General features: G+C 49.1%; 1 protein-coding gene across 1 annotated transcript in view; it reads left to right on the top strand.

Moving 5' to 3' along the window:
* Positions 1–13,011, top strand: part of LOC128814333 (gamma-aminobutyric acid receptor subunit gamma-4) — a 36,057-nt gene extending 23,046 nt beyond the window's left edge. Inside the window, exons 4-9 of the mRNA XM_053990078.1 lie at positions 405–625; positions 1,034–1,116; positions 2,694–2,831; positions 4,292–4,444; positions 7,128–7,330; positions 8,419–13,011. Of these exons, the coding sequence (XP_053846053.1) occupies positions 405–625; positions 1,034–1,116; positions 2,694–2,831; positions 4,292–4,444; positions 7,128–7,330; positions 8,419–8,712 (1,092 nt within the window). The 3' untranslated portion in view covers positions 8,713–13,011. The remainder of the gene's footprint in view (positions 1–404; positions 626–1,033; positions 1,117–2,693; positions 2,832–4,291; positions 4,445–7,127; positions 7,331–8,418) is intronic.
* Positions 13,012–17,135: the final 4,124 nt, after the last annotated feature.

Here is a 17,135-nt window from a genome sequence, read left to right as displayed (position 1 = left end):
AAGCTGGTGAGCAGCTTTCCCTGCCTGTGATTGAAAGGTGGAGCTGAACTTGAGGCTGGATTCAGCCAACGTCCACACTGCCCCTCCACGCCTGTGCTTAAAAGGAGTATTGAGTTGTCTGCCAAGAGGAAGCCCAAAGTCTTGTTTGTGTGGTCCTGGTTTTCCAGGCAAGGGCCAGGCTCAGCCCAGCAGCAAACACAGAGTCTTTGGCTCTTCCTAAGTGTGCCATGGATGTCCTGGCTGTGAGCTAATGGTGAGCCTGGAAAGGTGTCAGAGGCCACCAACACCTGCTCCTAGACTGAGAAAATAAACGTTCTGGCTGTGCCTTCCTGCAGACCAGAGCAGCAGCCTCTGCTTGGCCTGAATCCCTCTCAGAACATCCCATTCTTCCTCATCCTTCCCAGGAATACACCATTGACATCTTCTTTGCTCAGACGTGGTACGACCGGCGCCTGCGGTTCAACAGCACCCTGAAGGCGCTGACGCTGAACACCAACATGGTGAGCCGCATCTGGATCCCCGACACCTTCTTCAGGAACTCCAAACGGGCTGATTCCCACTGGATAACCACTCCTAATCAGCTCCTCCGCATCTGGAATGATGGAAAAGTGCTCTACACTCTCAGGTACGTCCAGGAGGCTCTGCTGAGGGGAGGGAACAGAGAGATGCTCAAGTGGTTCCCTGAACTAAAATCCTTTCAAGTGTTGTCTTGGTCAGTCCAGCTGTTTTATTCTGTTAATAAACATTTGTTTATTTATTTTATGGGCTCTTTGTTCCTATAACTTCTCACTTTCATAAACAGATCTGAAAAGTTGACTTAACAGAAGGGCTTTTTGAAGGTGAAGCTTACATGGTTTTCCTCACCTTGAAAATATCCAAACATATATTTTTGGTTTGGAATGTTCCTGCAAACAGACTGATCTTCAGCAAATTAGTTCTCAAGGAAGTGAGAATGCCTCTGTCACATTTAGATGTTGGAATCAAACCATCTTCACCAGCTCAAAATCTCTTTCTCTTTCTCCCCCTGTCTCAGGCTGACAATCGAGGCTGAATGTCTGCTCCAGCTGCAGAATTTCCCAATGGACACTCACTCCTGCCCTTTGGTTTTTTCCAGTTGTGAGTATACCTATTTCAAAGATAGCTTTAGAAGGTGAGCAGAGAAACCTCAGTGCAGTGATACTTTTCTGGGGAAACCACCCTCCCTTTTAGCTACATTTTTTCACCTAATTTCTATGGCACCCTTCCTGACCTGAAGAATCTCCCACTCCTGGGCTAGCAGAGTCAGGGACAGATTCACAACATCTCTGAGTTTCTCCTTAATTTGGGTGGGTGTTGGAGGAGATTATTTCACTGGCCTTCTGGTCACTCCAGACAGAACATGGATAAATTCCGGTGGACAAATGGCACCCGTCCTGCCTTGCATCTTCCCCCTTCTCCCACTCTCTGAGTGAGGTCTGGAAACGTTCTGCTCCAAAGGAGGGTTACTCAGACCTCCCCTCTCAGTCACTACTCATGCAGACTCTTCAGCAGAGAGGGTTCTGATGTTATCACATCTCTGGTAATTTTGCAGGCAGCCTTTCTGCACCAAGAGATCCCTGTCCTCGTGCGTGGGTGGGAAATCTGATTTAATCATCTGAGCTCGGGTTCTCCTGCTTCCCCTGCCACTGAAGAGATGCAGCTCAGAGCTCTGAGGTGCTTCAGAAGGAGGCAGCATGCTGAGGAGATCTCATCCCTTCATCTCCCACCGCCCCTCATCTTTGCTAATTAGTGGTGCATGCCGTACATGCTTGATAATTAGAAACACACTGTTAGTTAGCTGCCAAGCTCTCTACTCCATCCTCCTCCAAGGGACTTTCTCCTAGGTCCCTGCTTCACAGCAGGCTTGTTTCTTTATCAAGAAAGCCAGAGGCAGGAGAAGCTGTGCTGCAGCCTGCAGGGCCAGGTTTTCTTCTCCATGGAAAGTGCACCCCTTCTTCTCCAAGATCAGCTCCCAGGGCAAGAGGTACAGGGAGCACACAGAGCAGCCAGAGCCATGCTGGCAGCTTTGGATTCCCAGTGTACTCATGGCTGGGATGGCACTCATGAGGTGCTGGCTGCCCCAGAGAGCTAAAACCCTTAAAGCTTTCAGGCTGGTGGAATCACAGAATCAAAGAAGAGTCGGGGCTGGAAGGGGCCTTTGGAGATCTTCTAGAACAGTCCCACTGGCAGGCAGCATCACCTAGAGCAGGTTACACAGGAATGCAGCCAGGTGGGGTTTTGAATCCAGAGTTTTGACTCCAGAATCAGGGGAGGGAGACTCCACAACCTCCCTGGGCACACTGTTCCATTGCCCTGCCACCCTCAAACGAGTTCTTCCTCAAACCAGCAGAGTCCTCTTGGACCGACCCACATCTCATTCCCAGCAGTGCAGTCCTTAGAAAGGCTCTGTTTCTGGCAGTGCTTTCTTTCTGGCAGTGCCTTCCCCATCCCCAGGATCTGAAGCAGCCCACGAGGGGAGATGCAGTCCCTACTCCCATTCCAAGTGGGAATGCCTCAGGGAATCTAAACAAAAGGCACCAGAAACACCTGCCTGAAGGGTTGGTGTTTGCAGCACAGCTCTGCTGAGGTGCCCGTGCTTTTGCAGTCGGGGTGGTGCCCGAGGTGGGGGTGCATGGCATACTGTTCCACTGATGTCCGTGGATGGATTTTCCCAGATGGATACCCTCGGGAGGAGATTGTCTATCGCTGGAGACGCTACTCCATCGAGGTCTCTGACCAGCGCACCTGGAGGCTCTACCAGTTTGACTTCACGGGGCTGAGGAACACCTCGGAAGTCCTCAGGACCGGGGCAGGTGAGGCAAGCGGAGGCAGCCCACAGGAGCACCACTGTGCTGGAGACCTGGTGGGAGGCAGAGCAGTGGGGAAGGGAAGTTACAACAGCACGGTCAGAGAAAAAAGTCAAAAATGAAGGGATGGACCTTGGCTAGAGGCTGCAGAAGTGACAGGGATGAAGGGTGAGAGGAAGATGGAGCAAGGAGAGACCAGAACCACTGACATCTGTGAACTTCGGGGTGACAGTGCTGATGTGAATGAAGCTATCCCTAATCAGAGGGTCAGGAGGGAGAGGAGAGGGAACTTAAATCCCCTCTTGTTGCAATGTGTGCATGCTGTGTAATCTCTGGGTGATGCTTATGATTGGAACGGGAGCTGGAGAAATCAGAACTTGCAGGTCTCGATCTTTCCTTCTGTAAACTCATGTCAGGCTGATGAACACCTGAACTGTGCTATAAGAGACAGGGACAAGGCTGCATGTGTGAAGAAACTAAATAATGGAAGCCCTTCAGCTCCTCCTCCTCCTCCTCATAATAGCTCACATCCCCTTTCCTTCCCACAGACAACTGAGGAAAGCCTCTGGATTCCTGAAGGTGGGGTGAGCTCATACTTTTAAGCCCTCTGAAACAGCAAGGAGCAGTGCTTCTCCTACTCTGCAGGAAGCTGCTGCTCTCAACAGTGGCAGCCAGGGTAGAAAGGCAGCACAAACTGGGACAAGAAGTGAAAGTGTCTTGAATGCACCAGTGGCCCTCTGATGTTTGTAATTCTCTTTTTTTTGGTAATTGCTTGCAAGCCTCATCTTAACCCCAGAGCTGTCAGGTGGCTTTCTTCCAATACTCACTGTGAGCCTCTGAAAAAAGAAAGAACCACCACTGTAAGTTGCCAAATGAGCAATTAGGATGTACAGCACCACATGTCTTTTCCAGAGGCAGAACCAGACTCTCAGTGGAAGTGATTGAAGGTCACCTCCTTTGTCACAGCTCAGGTAGTTCGTTAGCAAGCCAGGCCATGCAGCCTGTTACAGCCAAAGAGCTTCTATAGAAAAGAAACCCTTGCAGCAGTCAGCTGAAGATAAATGCTCTCTGTAGTTCCTCCCCTGAAAATTGTCCAAACTGTGTGCTTTTCAGTGTCCTTAGCCAGGCCAGTATGAATGCAGCCTGGTAGCCATATGGACAGCCAGGCAAACAGCCAGTGGGCAACCACAAAGTCAGCCCTTAAATTAGTCACAAAGACATCAAGCAGGACAGCTACAGAGCCAGCCATGTAGCCACAGAATCCACTAGTAAGAAAACCAGTGAGTCACCAAACCTACTCTGCCAGCTATGTGAAGTTAACAATCTGGGCAGCTACCAAACCAGATGGACAGGCACTTAAAGCAATGAAAAAGCCTCACCAGAAACTCCAGATTCTGAAATTTTGCTGATTTTTCTGCTTTAGGAAGCCTCAGGTTGTGATGCCAATGTCTGTTGCTGTTTCCTAGGGGAGTACATGGTGATGACAGTTTCTTTTGACCTAAGCAGACGTATGGGTTACTTTGCCATTCAGACCTACATTCCCTGCATCCTCACTGTTGTTCTTTCCTGGGTTTCCTTCTGGATCAAGAGAGACTCTACGCCAGCCAGGACATCTCTGGGTAAGAGACAGGATGATGCATGTCTGATGCTTGTCAAACTCTGCCAGGCAAGCAGACTGGCAGTGTTGGACTACAAAATCTCCTGAAGCACTTTGCCATTTTCCGGCATTTTTGAGCTTACCAGAGAGTATTCCACTCCTTCAGCTTCCTGTGTGTGTAACACTCCACAGCTCAACCAAATCTCCAGCTGTGCTGGCTTGGGCTGCTGGATTACCTCAGGAGAGCACCTCACTCTCATGGCTCCACCTGAAACCCAAGCATGGCCTTTTCCAAGCTGACATTGGGATGTTCTCATGCACCAAAAGGGAGAGAGAAGGGCAGAGCTGTGGCATTGCAGTGCTGCCCAACGGGCTCCTGTCACATGCACATTTTCCACGTTTCCTCACAACTTTTCAAGGCTTCTGGCTAGGGCTGCTGACAGGAAGGTTGTAGGGTTAATGGGCAAAGTTGCTTGGCTGCATCCACAGAGCCACAGGCTCTGGCAGAAGCTGGAATTCTGTAGGTACAACCTTTTTCTGTCAGTCACCCCAGAGGACCCAGAGAGTGACAACAGCTCTGCCTATTGTTTAGATTTTCTCAGCAAACTGCAGTGGCTCCTTGAGGCAGGAGAAACGCTTCTGTTGATTGCATGCTGCTCTGATGGGTGCTGGGGACATCTTTGCAGTCTTTAGTACTTTTTGGCTGTATCTGAATTTTGCAGCAAGCTGTGATTCCCGGTGCTGTCCTTCCTATCAGCCCCGCTGACTTTGCCTTTAATTGGAGGTAGCATTCCCAGCCGTGCCTGCAGGTCTCTGTGGGGATGGAGAGGAGAGGACGGGCCATCAGCTATTCAGAGCCCATCCATGATGACCCATCCCTCTCAAAATTAATTAGTTTGGTGCTCATGGAGGGAGGAGGAGGAGGAAGGTGTAGTTTCCAATGAAGGTGAGGGTGTGCCACAGTCTGTGGCTGGTAAAGGAATAAACAGCAAGAGGAAAATGTGCAGGGCTCCAGTGACTGTCTCAAAAATCAAAGGCAAGTTTCCCCAGGAGAGGGGCCCCTCTCTATGGGAAGGGACTACAGCCCACGAAGAATAATGTATTCTTTCCACAGCCCCTGTTGTACTTAATACAAATGAGCCCCAGCACATTTCGAGCCTGCCAGCCTACATTAGGGAGATATAAACTGGACCGGTTCCATTGGCACTCCAAAAACATGGGAAGTCACATCACATCTGCTAATGCAAGTGCGGTGGGAAAACATGAAAATCTTTTGCCATGCTCACCTCCAGAGCCACTGAGGTGACCTCAGGAAACAGTGGCAGGTGGATGTAGGTGGATGCTAGAGAAGGAGAAACAGGTGGACTTCTGCTCCTTCCCCACATCCTGAAAATCAGTGGATGAGATCACAGTACCAAGTCCTGTAGCTGATCCTTTGTTGGCTCCTGACACTTCATCTCTGGAAGCAGAAACATGGCCATTGCTGCTCCTGCAAAAACAATTCCAAGCCCCACTCATGTCAAAAGAAATTCCTTATCACCTCCTACGCACTTGCCCGCTGCATCAAGGAATGCATAGATTGTGAACAGTTGTCTCTGAAGAACAGCCAGGAGCAGATTGAAAATTTATGGAATCGGACCAAGGAAATAAAGGGAACCTTGGGATTGGTATCTGCTACAGGACAGCCTGATGACCAGGGAGCAGAACAGCACTGGCAGATTTTTCAGGACATTTTCCAAAGAGCACAAGGGCTCTCAATACCCAGGTGTAAGAAATCAGGAAAGGAAGAGACCAGCATGGATGTCTCTAGAGCTTCTGATCAGACTAAAGGGTGAAAAGGACATACACAGGCAGTGGAAGCAGGGCCAGATATCCTGGAAGGAGTACAGGGACACTGCCCAGTTGTGTAGGGATGGGGTTAGGGATGCAGAGGATACTAACATGGGCTTCTCCAGGTTTGTCAGCCAGAAAAGGAAGGTCAAAGCAAGTTGAATACAACTGGCAAACTGGTAAAAATGGATGAGAAGGAGGCTGAGGTACTTTTTTGCCTCAGTCTTCACTGGCAGCCTCTCTCCCCACATTCCACAGTGGGTGGACTGCAAGACAGGGACTGGAGCAGCAAAGTCCCTCTCACTGCAAGAGAAGATCAGCTTTGAGACCACCTGAAGAACCTGAATAAGTCTATGGGACCTGACAAGATACATCCCAGTGCACGGCTGATGTGGTTTCCAAGCCACTCTCCATGATACTTGAAAAGTCATGGCAGTAACCAGAAAAGGGGAAACATTGCACCCATTTTTTCAAAGGGTAGAAAGGAGGACCCCAGGAACTACAGACCTGTCAGCCTCCCCTCTGTGCCTGGGAAGATTGTGGAACAGATCCTTCTAGAAGCTGTGCTGAGGCACAGGGAGGACAGGAGGTGAGGGCAAGCCCTGCCTGACCAACCCAGCTTCATATAGAGTCTGAATTTCCCACTCCTTTACCAGTCCACATTGATGATCAGTGCGATAACACACTTTTGAACATCATTCTTTTTCACAGAGCATTGTCAAAGGGTTCCTCGAGACCAGAGTCTGGCTGAGCAGAGCCAAAATGGGACCAGACAATCAGAGCAGAGGGGAAAGGGGGGTGTTCTGAGGCGTGGATGCGTGTAGAAGACAGATGCACTCCTTGTCGGTACTTAAGCCAGCTGTGTTCTCTCTTAGGTATCACGACTGTGCTCACCATGACCACCCTGAGCACCATCTCCCGCAAGCACCTCCCCCGTGTTTCCTACATCACAGCCATGGACCTCTTTGTCTCTGTGTGCTTCATCTTCGTCTTCGCCGCTCTCATGGAGTACGCCACGCTCAACTACCTGGTGGGAAACAAGAAACCACTGGAGCACAGCCACAGGAAAGCCAGGCTGGTGGGTCAGAGGGGCCAGCAGAGGTGGATGCTGTTACAACCCCACGCTATTTAAAAATATCCTTCCTGAGCCTGCATTGGAAACTACTGATGTGGCTTTAGGGCCTGACCCATACTGAGTTCACCCAGTCTTCAGACCACTCTGTGTGCTGGGTCTGAGAGGTGAGACACAACCAGAAAAAGCAGCTGAGGCTCCCTTAAAACAAGGAAGCCCCTGTCAGAGCCAGGTACCCTGTGCTCCCTTCAGAATTGCTGGAGAGCTTATCAGAACAGTTTAGAATGACTCACATGACTGAATGCAAATGCCACTTTAAGACACCTGTGTCAGTTTGATCTCTGGATTACAGAGGTATCTTAGGTCACAGAGATGCAGAAACCGACTTTCCTTCGTGGTCTTCCATCAGGAGACCTCCTGAGTGTGAGGACAGTGAGCCCATGGCAGTCTTCATTCTCTTCATCCTCATCCTCTACCATGAGATCTGCCCTAGCTCATGGCAGGTACTTCTGACACATGAACTGAAAGAGGCCTCTGACCTGGGGCAGAACTGAAACAGAAAAAGACATATCTCTTCTGGGCCAGGCTCATTTCCCAGCACATCCCCCCCACCCTCATATCCCAGGGTGGACAGAGCTCTTCCGTGAGGCTCATGACGAGCCACACACAGCCTTTCCCCAGCTTTTCTCCAGTAACAGGCAGCAACCAGCAGACACATCTGGGCTGTGTGCTGTGTCTTCAGAGGCAGCTGAGCTCAGGGGAATGAGGGAAGAGGCCAGAACAGATCGAACAGGTCGTGTTTCTGCACTGACTGTTATTGGCACAGATGGGCAATCAGTGCAATCAGACTTTGCTGAGTAGGGCTGTGCCCTGAGGTGCCAGGGAGAACACTCACAGTCATGCAGGGAGCTGCCAGTTCCCCAAAAGTGGTGATTCACAACCAGGTGCAGAGACTGGGGATGATCAGTCATCCCCCTCCACTGAACTGCACCCATGATGATCTGATCTCTTGCCAGCTGGGTGGGAGATGATGTCCAGACCATGTTTTGTTGCCTTTTCCTCTCCTTTAACCTGCCTGCCTCTCCCCCTCACAGCCACCTGCTGGTGCACAGGTGATGCCAACCTTCACCACCATCAACATCAACCACATCATGCACTGGCCCCCGGAGATAGAGGAGGATGAGGATGACGAGCCCGGCTCGCCGTGCCTGGAGGGAAAGGAGTGTGAGAGGTTCTTCTGCTGCATCGAGGACTGTCAGACGGGAATGTGGCGGGAGGGGAGGATCCGCATCCACATATCCCGCCTGGACTCCTACTCCCGCGTCTTCTTCCCCACCGCCTTCCTGCTCTTCAACATCGTCTACTGGATTGCCTATCTCTATCTCTAGCCCCCCGTCGTCCTCAGCTGGAATGGACAGGGCACCAGCAAGAGGGGCTTCTTGAGGAGCATAGAGAACAGCGTCTCTCCTGTTGTAGTCAGCTGTCAGTCTGAACAACCCGACCTGGTGATTCCCTCTTCCTGCTCTCTCATCTCTTCTGAGAAGACCAAACAGCTTTTTTTTTTAGCCTTCTAACATAATCTTTTTAGAGAATCTACCCTTCCCCAGACACCCCTCTCTCCAACACCACCAGCATTGTACTCCTTGTAAGGTTACCCAAAAACATCCTATTCCCATCTCAAGCATTAGGGATTTTGTCAAAAAAGACCCCTTAATGCATTTCATTTTTCCATCCAATCCTACTCCGAAATTTCAAGGGAAGTGATGGCAAATGGAGTTTTCTGCACAGTTAACAAGACTGCAAAGGAAATAAAATACATCTTGCAACTTCTGCACCACTTCCACCAGAACAGACTTTGTGGGCTGCTAGAAGCTCGGAAAGGTCAGAAGGAAATAGTGTGGAAAAGGACAGCAGTGCAGCTTTCCCACAGTAGCTGGGCTTGGCTGAAACGTTTTGGGCCTGCCCAGACATCTGATGGTGGCACTGACGAGGATGGAGTTGCTGCAAGCCTCCCCCAGCTCCCCGCAGAGTATCTATGAAGCATTTCTCACGGATCACTCCAGGACACCCACCCACTGAGGCACTGCTGATTCCCATCCGACAGTGATGAAAAGCACTTCACGAGCTGGAAGGGCCCACCTGCCTTACTGGAGCAGACTCTTCAGGGCCCACGGCGACATTTCTGCTGTGAGACCAGGACTCGGAGCAGGCTTTGCAGTTGGGCATAGCCAAAAGAGGGGGGAAGACCTTGTGAGAAGGGCCAGAAGAAGCCTCCTGAGCCTGTTGTGAGGTAGTTCTCTTTGGCCTGTCCACATGGGCTGCGAATCACAGAGGGACAGCGCTGTCCCACGCAGTGACACTCGTTGATGCCATCAGATCTGTGTTGGGTGGTCAGTGCCAACCTGAGGAAGGGGTACAGGAAAGGGGACACACAGCTTCCAGTGCATTCCTGCAGCTCAGATGTGTTCCCTTCTTTATTTTTCTCATAACTGCACAAAACAAGAGTTTTCACTCTAACTGATGACCCCTCCCGGTTGCCATCATCACTTGGCCTGTTTCCTCATAAAATCAGGACATGGAGTGAGTTGTCCTTGATGGATTTTAAGAAGGACAAATGTAGTGAGGTGATCCCATCTTAAAGAGATGGAGAAGTGCATAACACAGTTTCAGCTGGGGAGAAACTGCATAATAAAGAAGAGGAAACTCAGGCCCAAGGTCCATGATGTGTCAACTGGCTGCCTCCCCATTTACACCAGCTGCTGATGTGGCCCACAGCATGATTGTGAAAAGCAGTGGGCCGTTAATAGTTACTTACTGTGTAAATTAGAAACAAAAAAGATCTTTTTTTAAAAACAGCATGTTTTAGAAAAAAAAATAGGACTTAAAAGGCTTGTCAGGAGAAGAAAGCTGGCATGGCTGCAGAGGAAAAGTTAGGAAAGGCTGGCTCACAGGACAGCTAACAGAGGCAGGAGGTTTCACATATTCTTGGAGAGCAATTTGGTCTGGTTTAAAGAGGGATTTTGACACTGTTAAATCTGATCGGAATAATGAAGTGTCATGTTTAATTCATTCACAAATGCAGCCTTACCTGGGTTCCAGATGAACAGCTAGAGCATCTTATTAAGTATACAATAGTACAACATTCAGCTAAGTATAACCTTATGGGGTCAGACCAGCAGAGCTCTGAAAGGGGAAATTGTGCCTGTCTCACCTGTTACAGTTCTTTTAAAATACCAAGGAAGAGATAAAGGTTACTCAGAAGCATAATTTGCTTAGCTACTCCGACAGCTTTTGAAAGGGAGGAAAGAAATTGTGGCGGGCGGTTCTAACTGAGGAAATTGATTTAGCAAAAGAATTATTAAGGAGGTTCTAATTAGAGGAAATTAACTGAGGAGAGGGGGGAAAAAAGAATTGTTAAGGAGGCTCTAATTAGAGGAAATTAATGTTTTAGAGAGAAAGACACAGAGAGGGAGAAGTCTAAGAAAAGAATCAAAACAACTTGCAGACAAGGGAAGCTGCTGGGTGACAGTGCCGACTCCCAGCCAAGCTGGCTGATGTTCTGCTCCCAGTAGCAAAGCGTTATTAGATGTAGCAACAGAAAAACCTCCTATGACTCAGCCCTACCCCAACAGGGAGCTGGATTAAACAGGGTCCTGTGATCTCTTCGGGGAGCCAAAAGGAAAGAGCATCCTAGATTAAAACTGGCTCACACGACAGACTCTGAGTGAAGCACGGCCTCACATTTGGGAAGGCAGCTGTCGGGGCTGTGTGGGAGGGGACGCCCCGGTGGCAAACCAGGCTCTGTGCCAGATACCTCCTCAACAGGATGGTGGCTTGAAAGGTGTGCAGGCAGTGGAGGCTGCACTGAGCACAGGGAGCAAAATGTGGAAGGGCAGCAGCTGAGAAAGGGAGGGTGGAAGGGAAAAATTAACAGCCCTGTGCAATGGAGCCCGAACTGCTGCAATTTGCTGTAGCTTCAAAGCTCTTGGTGAACACATATGATTATCATGGGCACTGGAGAACAGACTTCAGCCCCGAGAGCAGCAGCTTGTTGAAATTAGACCTTTTACAAAATCAGCCAGGAGACAAACAGGGTGTACAAAAACCTAAGAGGACAAAGTAGACTTGAAAGATTGTAAGATTTTGCAAAAAAAAAAAAAGATAAAGCCAACACACACCTAGGTAATTTAACCAATGATGGAGGATTTGACAGAGGAAAATAGTCTAGCGTAGGCTGGAGCACAAGGAAGCTGATTACTAAGGCTGGGGAAGGAGGAGGGAGGGGGCTTTTTGGCTTAGGGAAGTCTGTGCCCATCATCCATAGCACAATAAATAAAGGCATGCACATAATTCAGTCATGTTTTTAATTTTCTATAGTATCCAAAAAAAAAAAGAAAAAAAAAAAAGGGAAAGCTAAGAAAAGCCAAAAAGAAAAATCTGCCATTCTTTTGGAATTACTTTGCAAGGCTCCAGTTTACTTGTAAAATGGTTTTCCAGCTATCAGGAGGGACTCAGAGCACAGAGACATCCAGCAGTCATGAGCTGCCCTGCTCAGCATGGCTCTGGGAGTCGAGCCCCTCTGTGCCCTCCTAGGCTGGCATTAGACACAGACCAAACCCATGGGGCTGAGCTGTGCTGCTCTGGGCAGGGGGGACAGAGGCACCAGGGCTGCTGCAAAGCACTCAGTGGCTGTGCTGCCTCCTCCTCCTCCTCTCGTGGAGGTTTCAACATTCTCCCCTTCCCAGGAATTTGATGGAAGAGCTTTATGCTGTCAGCCTCACCAGCCAAGTGGGCACTGGGCTTCCCTCACCTCCTGCCTCCCCTTCCCAGGCAGCAGCAAGTCCCATTCCCAGCCCTGCACATCCCCCTGCCGTGGTGAAGACAAACACACCCCAGGGGCAGTGACCTGTCCCTCTGTGCTGGGCACTGTGAGGCCACTCCTCAGCTCCTGGGGTCAGGTTTGCAAGGGTCTGGAGCACAAGCCCGATGAGGGGAACCTGAGGGAGCTGGGAAAGGGGCTCAGCCTGGAGACAGGGAGGCTCTGGGGAGACCTTACTGCTCTCTACAACTCCCTGACAGGGGGGTGTGGTGAGGGGTGGGTCGGTCTCTTCCCCCAGATAACAAGAAACAGGAAAAGAGAAAACGTACTCTAGTTGTGCCAGGGCAGGTTTAGGTTGGATATTGGGGAAAAATTCATAATTGGAAGGGTGGTCAGGCTGTGGAACAGGCTGCCCAGGTGGAGTCACCATCCCTGGGGGTGTTTAAAAGATGTGGCACCTGGGGAGATGGTTTAATGGAGCTCTTGGCAGTGTTAGATTTACATTTGGACACAATGATCATAAAAGGTCTTTTCCAACCTAAACGATTCTGTGATTCTATCACTCCACTAGCCTCGTATCTAATGATGGGGACTGGAAATTATGATCTCAGCATTCATGTCTTGTGGCCTTTGTTTGGAATATAAAAGGAAATCAGGAAAAAGGTTGATTTTCATTTCTCTGCCTCCAATTCCTATTCTTCCCCTCCAAATTATGCCGCATAAGGAACCATTTTTAGCCTGTATGCTCTTCAGGACAGGGATTTTGTTACTGTGTGTTTGTACAGGGGCTGGCACTCTGGGGCTTGGTCCTTAACTGAGATTTCTGGATGCTTCTTATTATACATAATAAACAACATTATACACTGCCCATCCTTACCACTGTCTGTCTGCACCTTTAAGAAAGGGTAAAAGTTGTCCCCTGCCCCTCTCCTGATGGGGTTACTGGAGCTAGTGAATTTATTTATTTCCAGAGAAAACTATCTTGTTGGAAAGTAGGGAAAAATGTCACTGATGTTTTTGATGGGTGGTGGGTATTTTTGGGTTTGTTGTTTTTCTTTAAGAAAGGCAGAAGTTGCTTCAAGTCAGCACTGCTCAGGAGCAGTCTCAGCCATTTCAAGTCATTATTTCTAAAGCAGAAGGCCTTGCTTGTTCCCCTCAGCCTGCTGCCACTGTAAATAAAATAACTGATGTTTTCCCCCAGTGTCTTGGGGTGGAGAGGGTTTGGCAGTAATATTTGGTGGAGTTTCTCTCAGCCTTTCTGTATTTCCATTCATGCTGGTGACTTCTGGAGCTATCATAACCCAAAGGACAGCCCCAGCTCTGGAGAAGGCCTCGCTCAAGAGCCACCCTCTTGCCCCTGGGCCCACACAGCCACATCTGTGGCACTTGAACCTTTTAATCATTTTATCCCCCTTTCTTCCCCACTTTTGAGTGCCCGTGGAGGTGGTGTTATTTACCACTGAGGCACAGGGAGGGAAGGTGCTGCTTTCTGAGCGCCCTGGGGCAGAGGCCCCTGGCTTGGCACCAGCCCACAAATGGAGCACCTCCACCTCTCCCTGGCACACCGTGTATCCCTCCAAGATTTAACAGCTCCCAAAATGTTAAAAACACGAGGTCATGAAGGGGGAGGGAAGGGGAGAAGAGAAAGTTATATTAAGTCGTTACTTTTTATATTCCTAATATACATTCATTATAATTTGTCTTCCTCTTAATGCCTCAGATTCATAGGCCTTGGGAAGATTGAATTTAAGGAGAAGGAGAGTGGCCAAAAACGTTCCAAGCTGTGTGCCTCAGGGTAAGGGGGAGCCACAAGCGCTCCTGCCTGCACGGGATGGGATAGGAGCTGCCTCCCCTCGTGGAGAAATGGCCCCATCACCCAGCAGCACCACACAGCCTCTGGCAGCCCATGAAGGGCTGGGGTGGAACACGCCTTGTTCCCAGCGTTGCCACCAGAGTGGGTGAGGAAACCCAGGCACCCAGGGGAAATGCACCATTGCCCGCAGACCTCCAATTAAAAAAAAATGGATTTTTTGTTTTGTTTTTAAGGATTGTGCATGAGAAAATTCACTCCATTTTCTGTCAGGACTCTCAGGTCTTTCAGGTTGGTTTTCTGTTGTTGTTGATGCTTGACACAATTTTACCCCTCTCTACTTGTTTTTTCCCCTTCTACCCACGTCGTCAAAAAAAGTAAATAATGGAGTCTGGGCCCTCTCTGTCCCAGCCACACTTCTGGCACCATCTGAGCCTCTATGACAGTAAGAACAATGCAGGATGGAGGAGAGCTAGGAAGCCTCAATAGTTGCTCTGAGCAGGTCGGCATAGCAACATTTCCAGGGAGAGCGCTCCATGGGGTAATTTCCATTCACTTTAAAGCCCACTTGGGCTGCTGGAGTGGTATGAAAGGATTCAGAAAAAGCCTGTTAATTAGGATTAGCAGCTTCAGGAACATCAAGCCACAGTGAGCTGAGCCATTTATCTAAGAGAACTCAAGGCTCTTGACTACCTCCTTCACAAGGCACAGCATACCACGTGTCAAGGCAGACAACTTTGAAATCAGATGGCAGAGCCATCTTTGAGGGAAGGGCCCTACCCTGGCTGCTGAATGGCTCTGCAGCCCCTCTCCTGTGTTCACACCACCCTTTGCTGGGCTCAAGAGGCACAGACCCATCTTATCAGCACAAGCTGAATGTGATGTGAAACCCACAGGGCGTGTGCTGGGTGCCCCTGGGTGAGGTTTTGGGATGATGCCATGGATGTCTGAAGAGCCCCAGGAGAAGGTGGACAGGAGGTGGCAGCCATGGGTGTCACCATGCTCTTCCATGGACTCCTCAGAAAAACAAGGCAGGGACATTTTCACAGCTCCTGGGATATGACTTTTATTCAGCTGCCATAAGGTTCCTGCCTTTCGTCATTCTGCTGCATGAAAGGCCCAAGGAAGGTGATAAGTCTGTAAAAATGAAACCCATCTTTGCAGCAGCCTGTATCACACGTATAGGCAAAAACAGGCTGTAGGGGAAGGTTGAGTCATTGCCAGGCTGCCATTGGGCTGATTTGCATCTCTGGAGTGTTACTGACCTTGACAAACCTCCTCGGGAACTTTCGCTGCCACCTCCCCTTGCCAAATGTGTGGTGAAACACAGATGTCTCCCTCACATTATTCTGCTTCTCTGGGTGTTTTCATCTCCTCAGGGTAAAACACTACCTGAATCAGAGATGAGCTGAAGGCAGAGCTGCCCATCTGGGACTGGAGTACCAGTTTCCTGCTATACATCGCTCTTCCTGAAGAAATAACTTTAGGTCTGGTCAAAAAAATACCCGTGGCAGCAATTCAGTCCTTCAAACTGCAGTCTGGTTTTCAAGATCATGCAGTCCAGGCCTGCTGGCAGCCATGCTCTCAGCTGTGCCCATCGCAAAGGAAAAAGTGCTTTGCCATGCTGACTGCTGGACCAGGTTCAGGCAGCTCTGAAACACATTTTAAGGCAGAAAGGGGCCTCTAGTCTCCTCCCATTCTAGCCACAGAAAATCCCAGTAACCTCTAAGAATATATAAATATAGCAGCAGAACTGCACCAGGCCAGGAAGACAGGGAATCTCTGCCCAAGAGTTTACAGTCAGCATCTTGAAAATGCTCAGTATCTGCTGTGGCCTTTGCCATGAGGACATTCCATGAGGAACATCCTTCACCAACCATCCCCTCTGTCACAGCCAGGACCCCCAGCATCCAGCAGAGATCAGGAGCTCAGGGAAGGAAGTCAAGACAATCTGTGAGAAGGAAAAGCTGTACTAAGGATTTTTAGTCAGCCAGAGCTGTCACACCTCAAAATAACAGGTACAATAACAATTCTAGGTGACTGAATTTCTGACTAAGATCACACATTGGCCAAACAGGTAGGAAGACAGAACTGAAGAATAATTTGGGTTAGGAGGAATCTTTCAATTCAATCTAATCCAACCTCCCTGCAATGAGCAGGGAAATGTTCATCTAGATCAGATCGCTCAGAGCCTCAGAACCTGATCTTGGATGTTCTCAGAGATGGGGCTTCTACCTGAGCAGCCTATGCCAGGTTTTCACCACTCTCATTATATATATAAAAAAAAAAATTGTCCTTGTGTCTAGGCTGAGCTTTACATCTTTTAATTTAAAACCATTACTCCTTGTCCCATTCTGGCACTAAACAAAGAGCAAAAGGAACTGCACAGCCCCTGTACCCCCTCTGCCCAGCACCACTGGGATATTAAAGCCTAACAGCCGAGTGGAGGAACATGCTGAGTTCATTCAGGCATTTCTCATTAGTTTCCCGTGACTCCTCAATATCCTGCTACTCAATATATTCATGTGGCAGCAAATTGGAGATGAGGGAAAAGCGCCTCTCCCTAAGTCATCCAGAGAACACAAAACGACGAAGCAAAATCATAACAGACAGGCAAACTTCTTGTGAGTCATCACCTTCCCTCCTTCCCCTCTCCCTTTGCAGCACTGCTGATAGCCCCAGCATTGCTCCACGAAGCCTGGAACCAGAAGGTACCAATCCTGCCTTTTTTGCTTTCATTTCACATAAGAGAAGGAAGAAAGCAGCAATTGGATCTTTGTGTCTCTCTACTTCAGACACCTTGTACATGCTCTGCTGAGATTGATGGCCCAGTTATGCCAAACCCATGACAAAAATTAACTGTCCCTTTCCCATCATGCCCAGTAAGATCTTACCCACCCACTATCCCCAAAAAAGGAACACCAAACCAACAAAAGAAACAAACCCAAACAAATGGATTCATCAAAGAGAACACCAGAGCAGTTGTGATCAGTGCAGAGCAATCCAGGGGTGCTACACATAAAAGGAAGGAAAATGGTCTCATGTCTGTAGAACAAAGAAAATGTTTTTTGTCAAATCTTCAGCTCTGTGTGTTCAAACTGCAAGGCGATTTCAGTGGCATTGGTTTTGCTGTATCCTACCATATATTTCAAATTATAGCTTGATCATCAAAATTCACTGCT

Source organism: Vidua macroura, chromosome 14, assembly GCF_024509145.1.
Source record: "Vidua macroura isolate BioBank_ID:100142 chromosome 14, ASM2450914v1, whole genome shotgun sequence".
Classification (NCBI taxonomy): domain Eukaryota; kingdom Metazoa; phylum Chordata; class Aves; order Passeriformes; family Viduidae; genus Vidua; species Vidua macroura.
The sequence above is the reverse complement of the archived record's forward strand: the minus strand, read 5'-3'. Positions and strand labels throughout refer to the sequence as shown.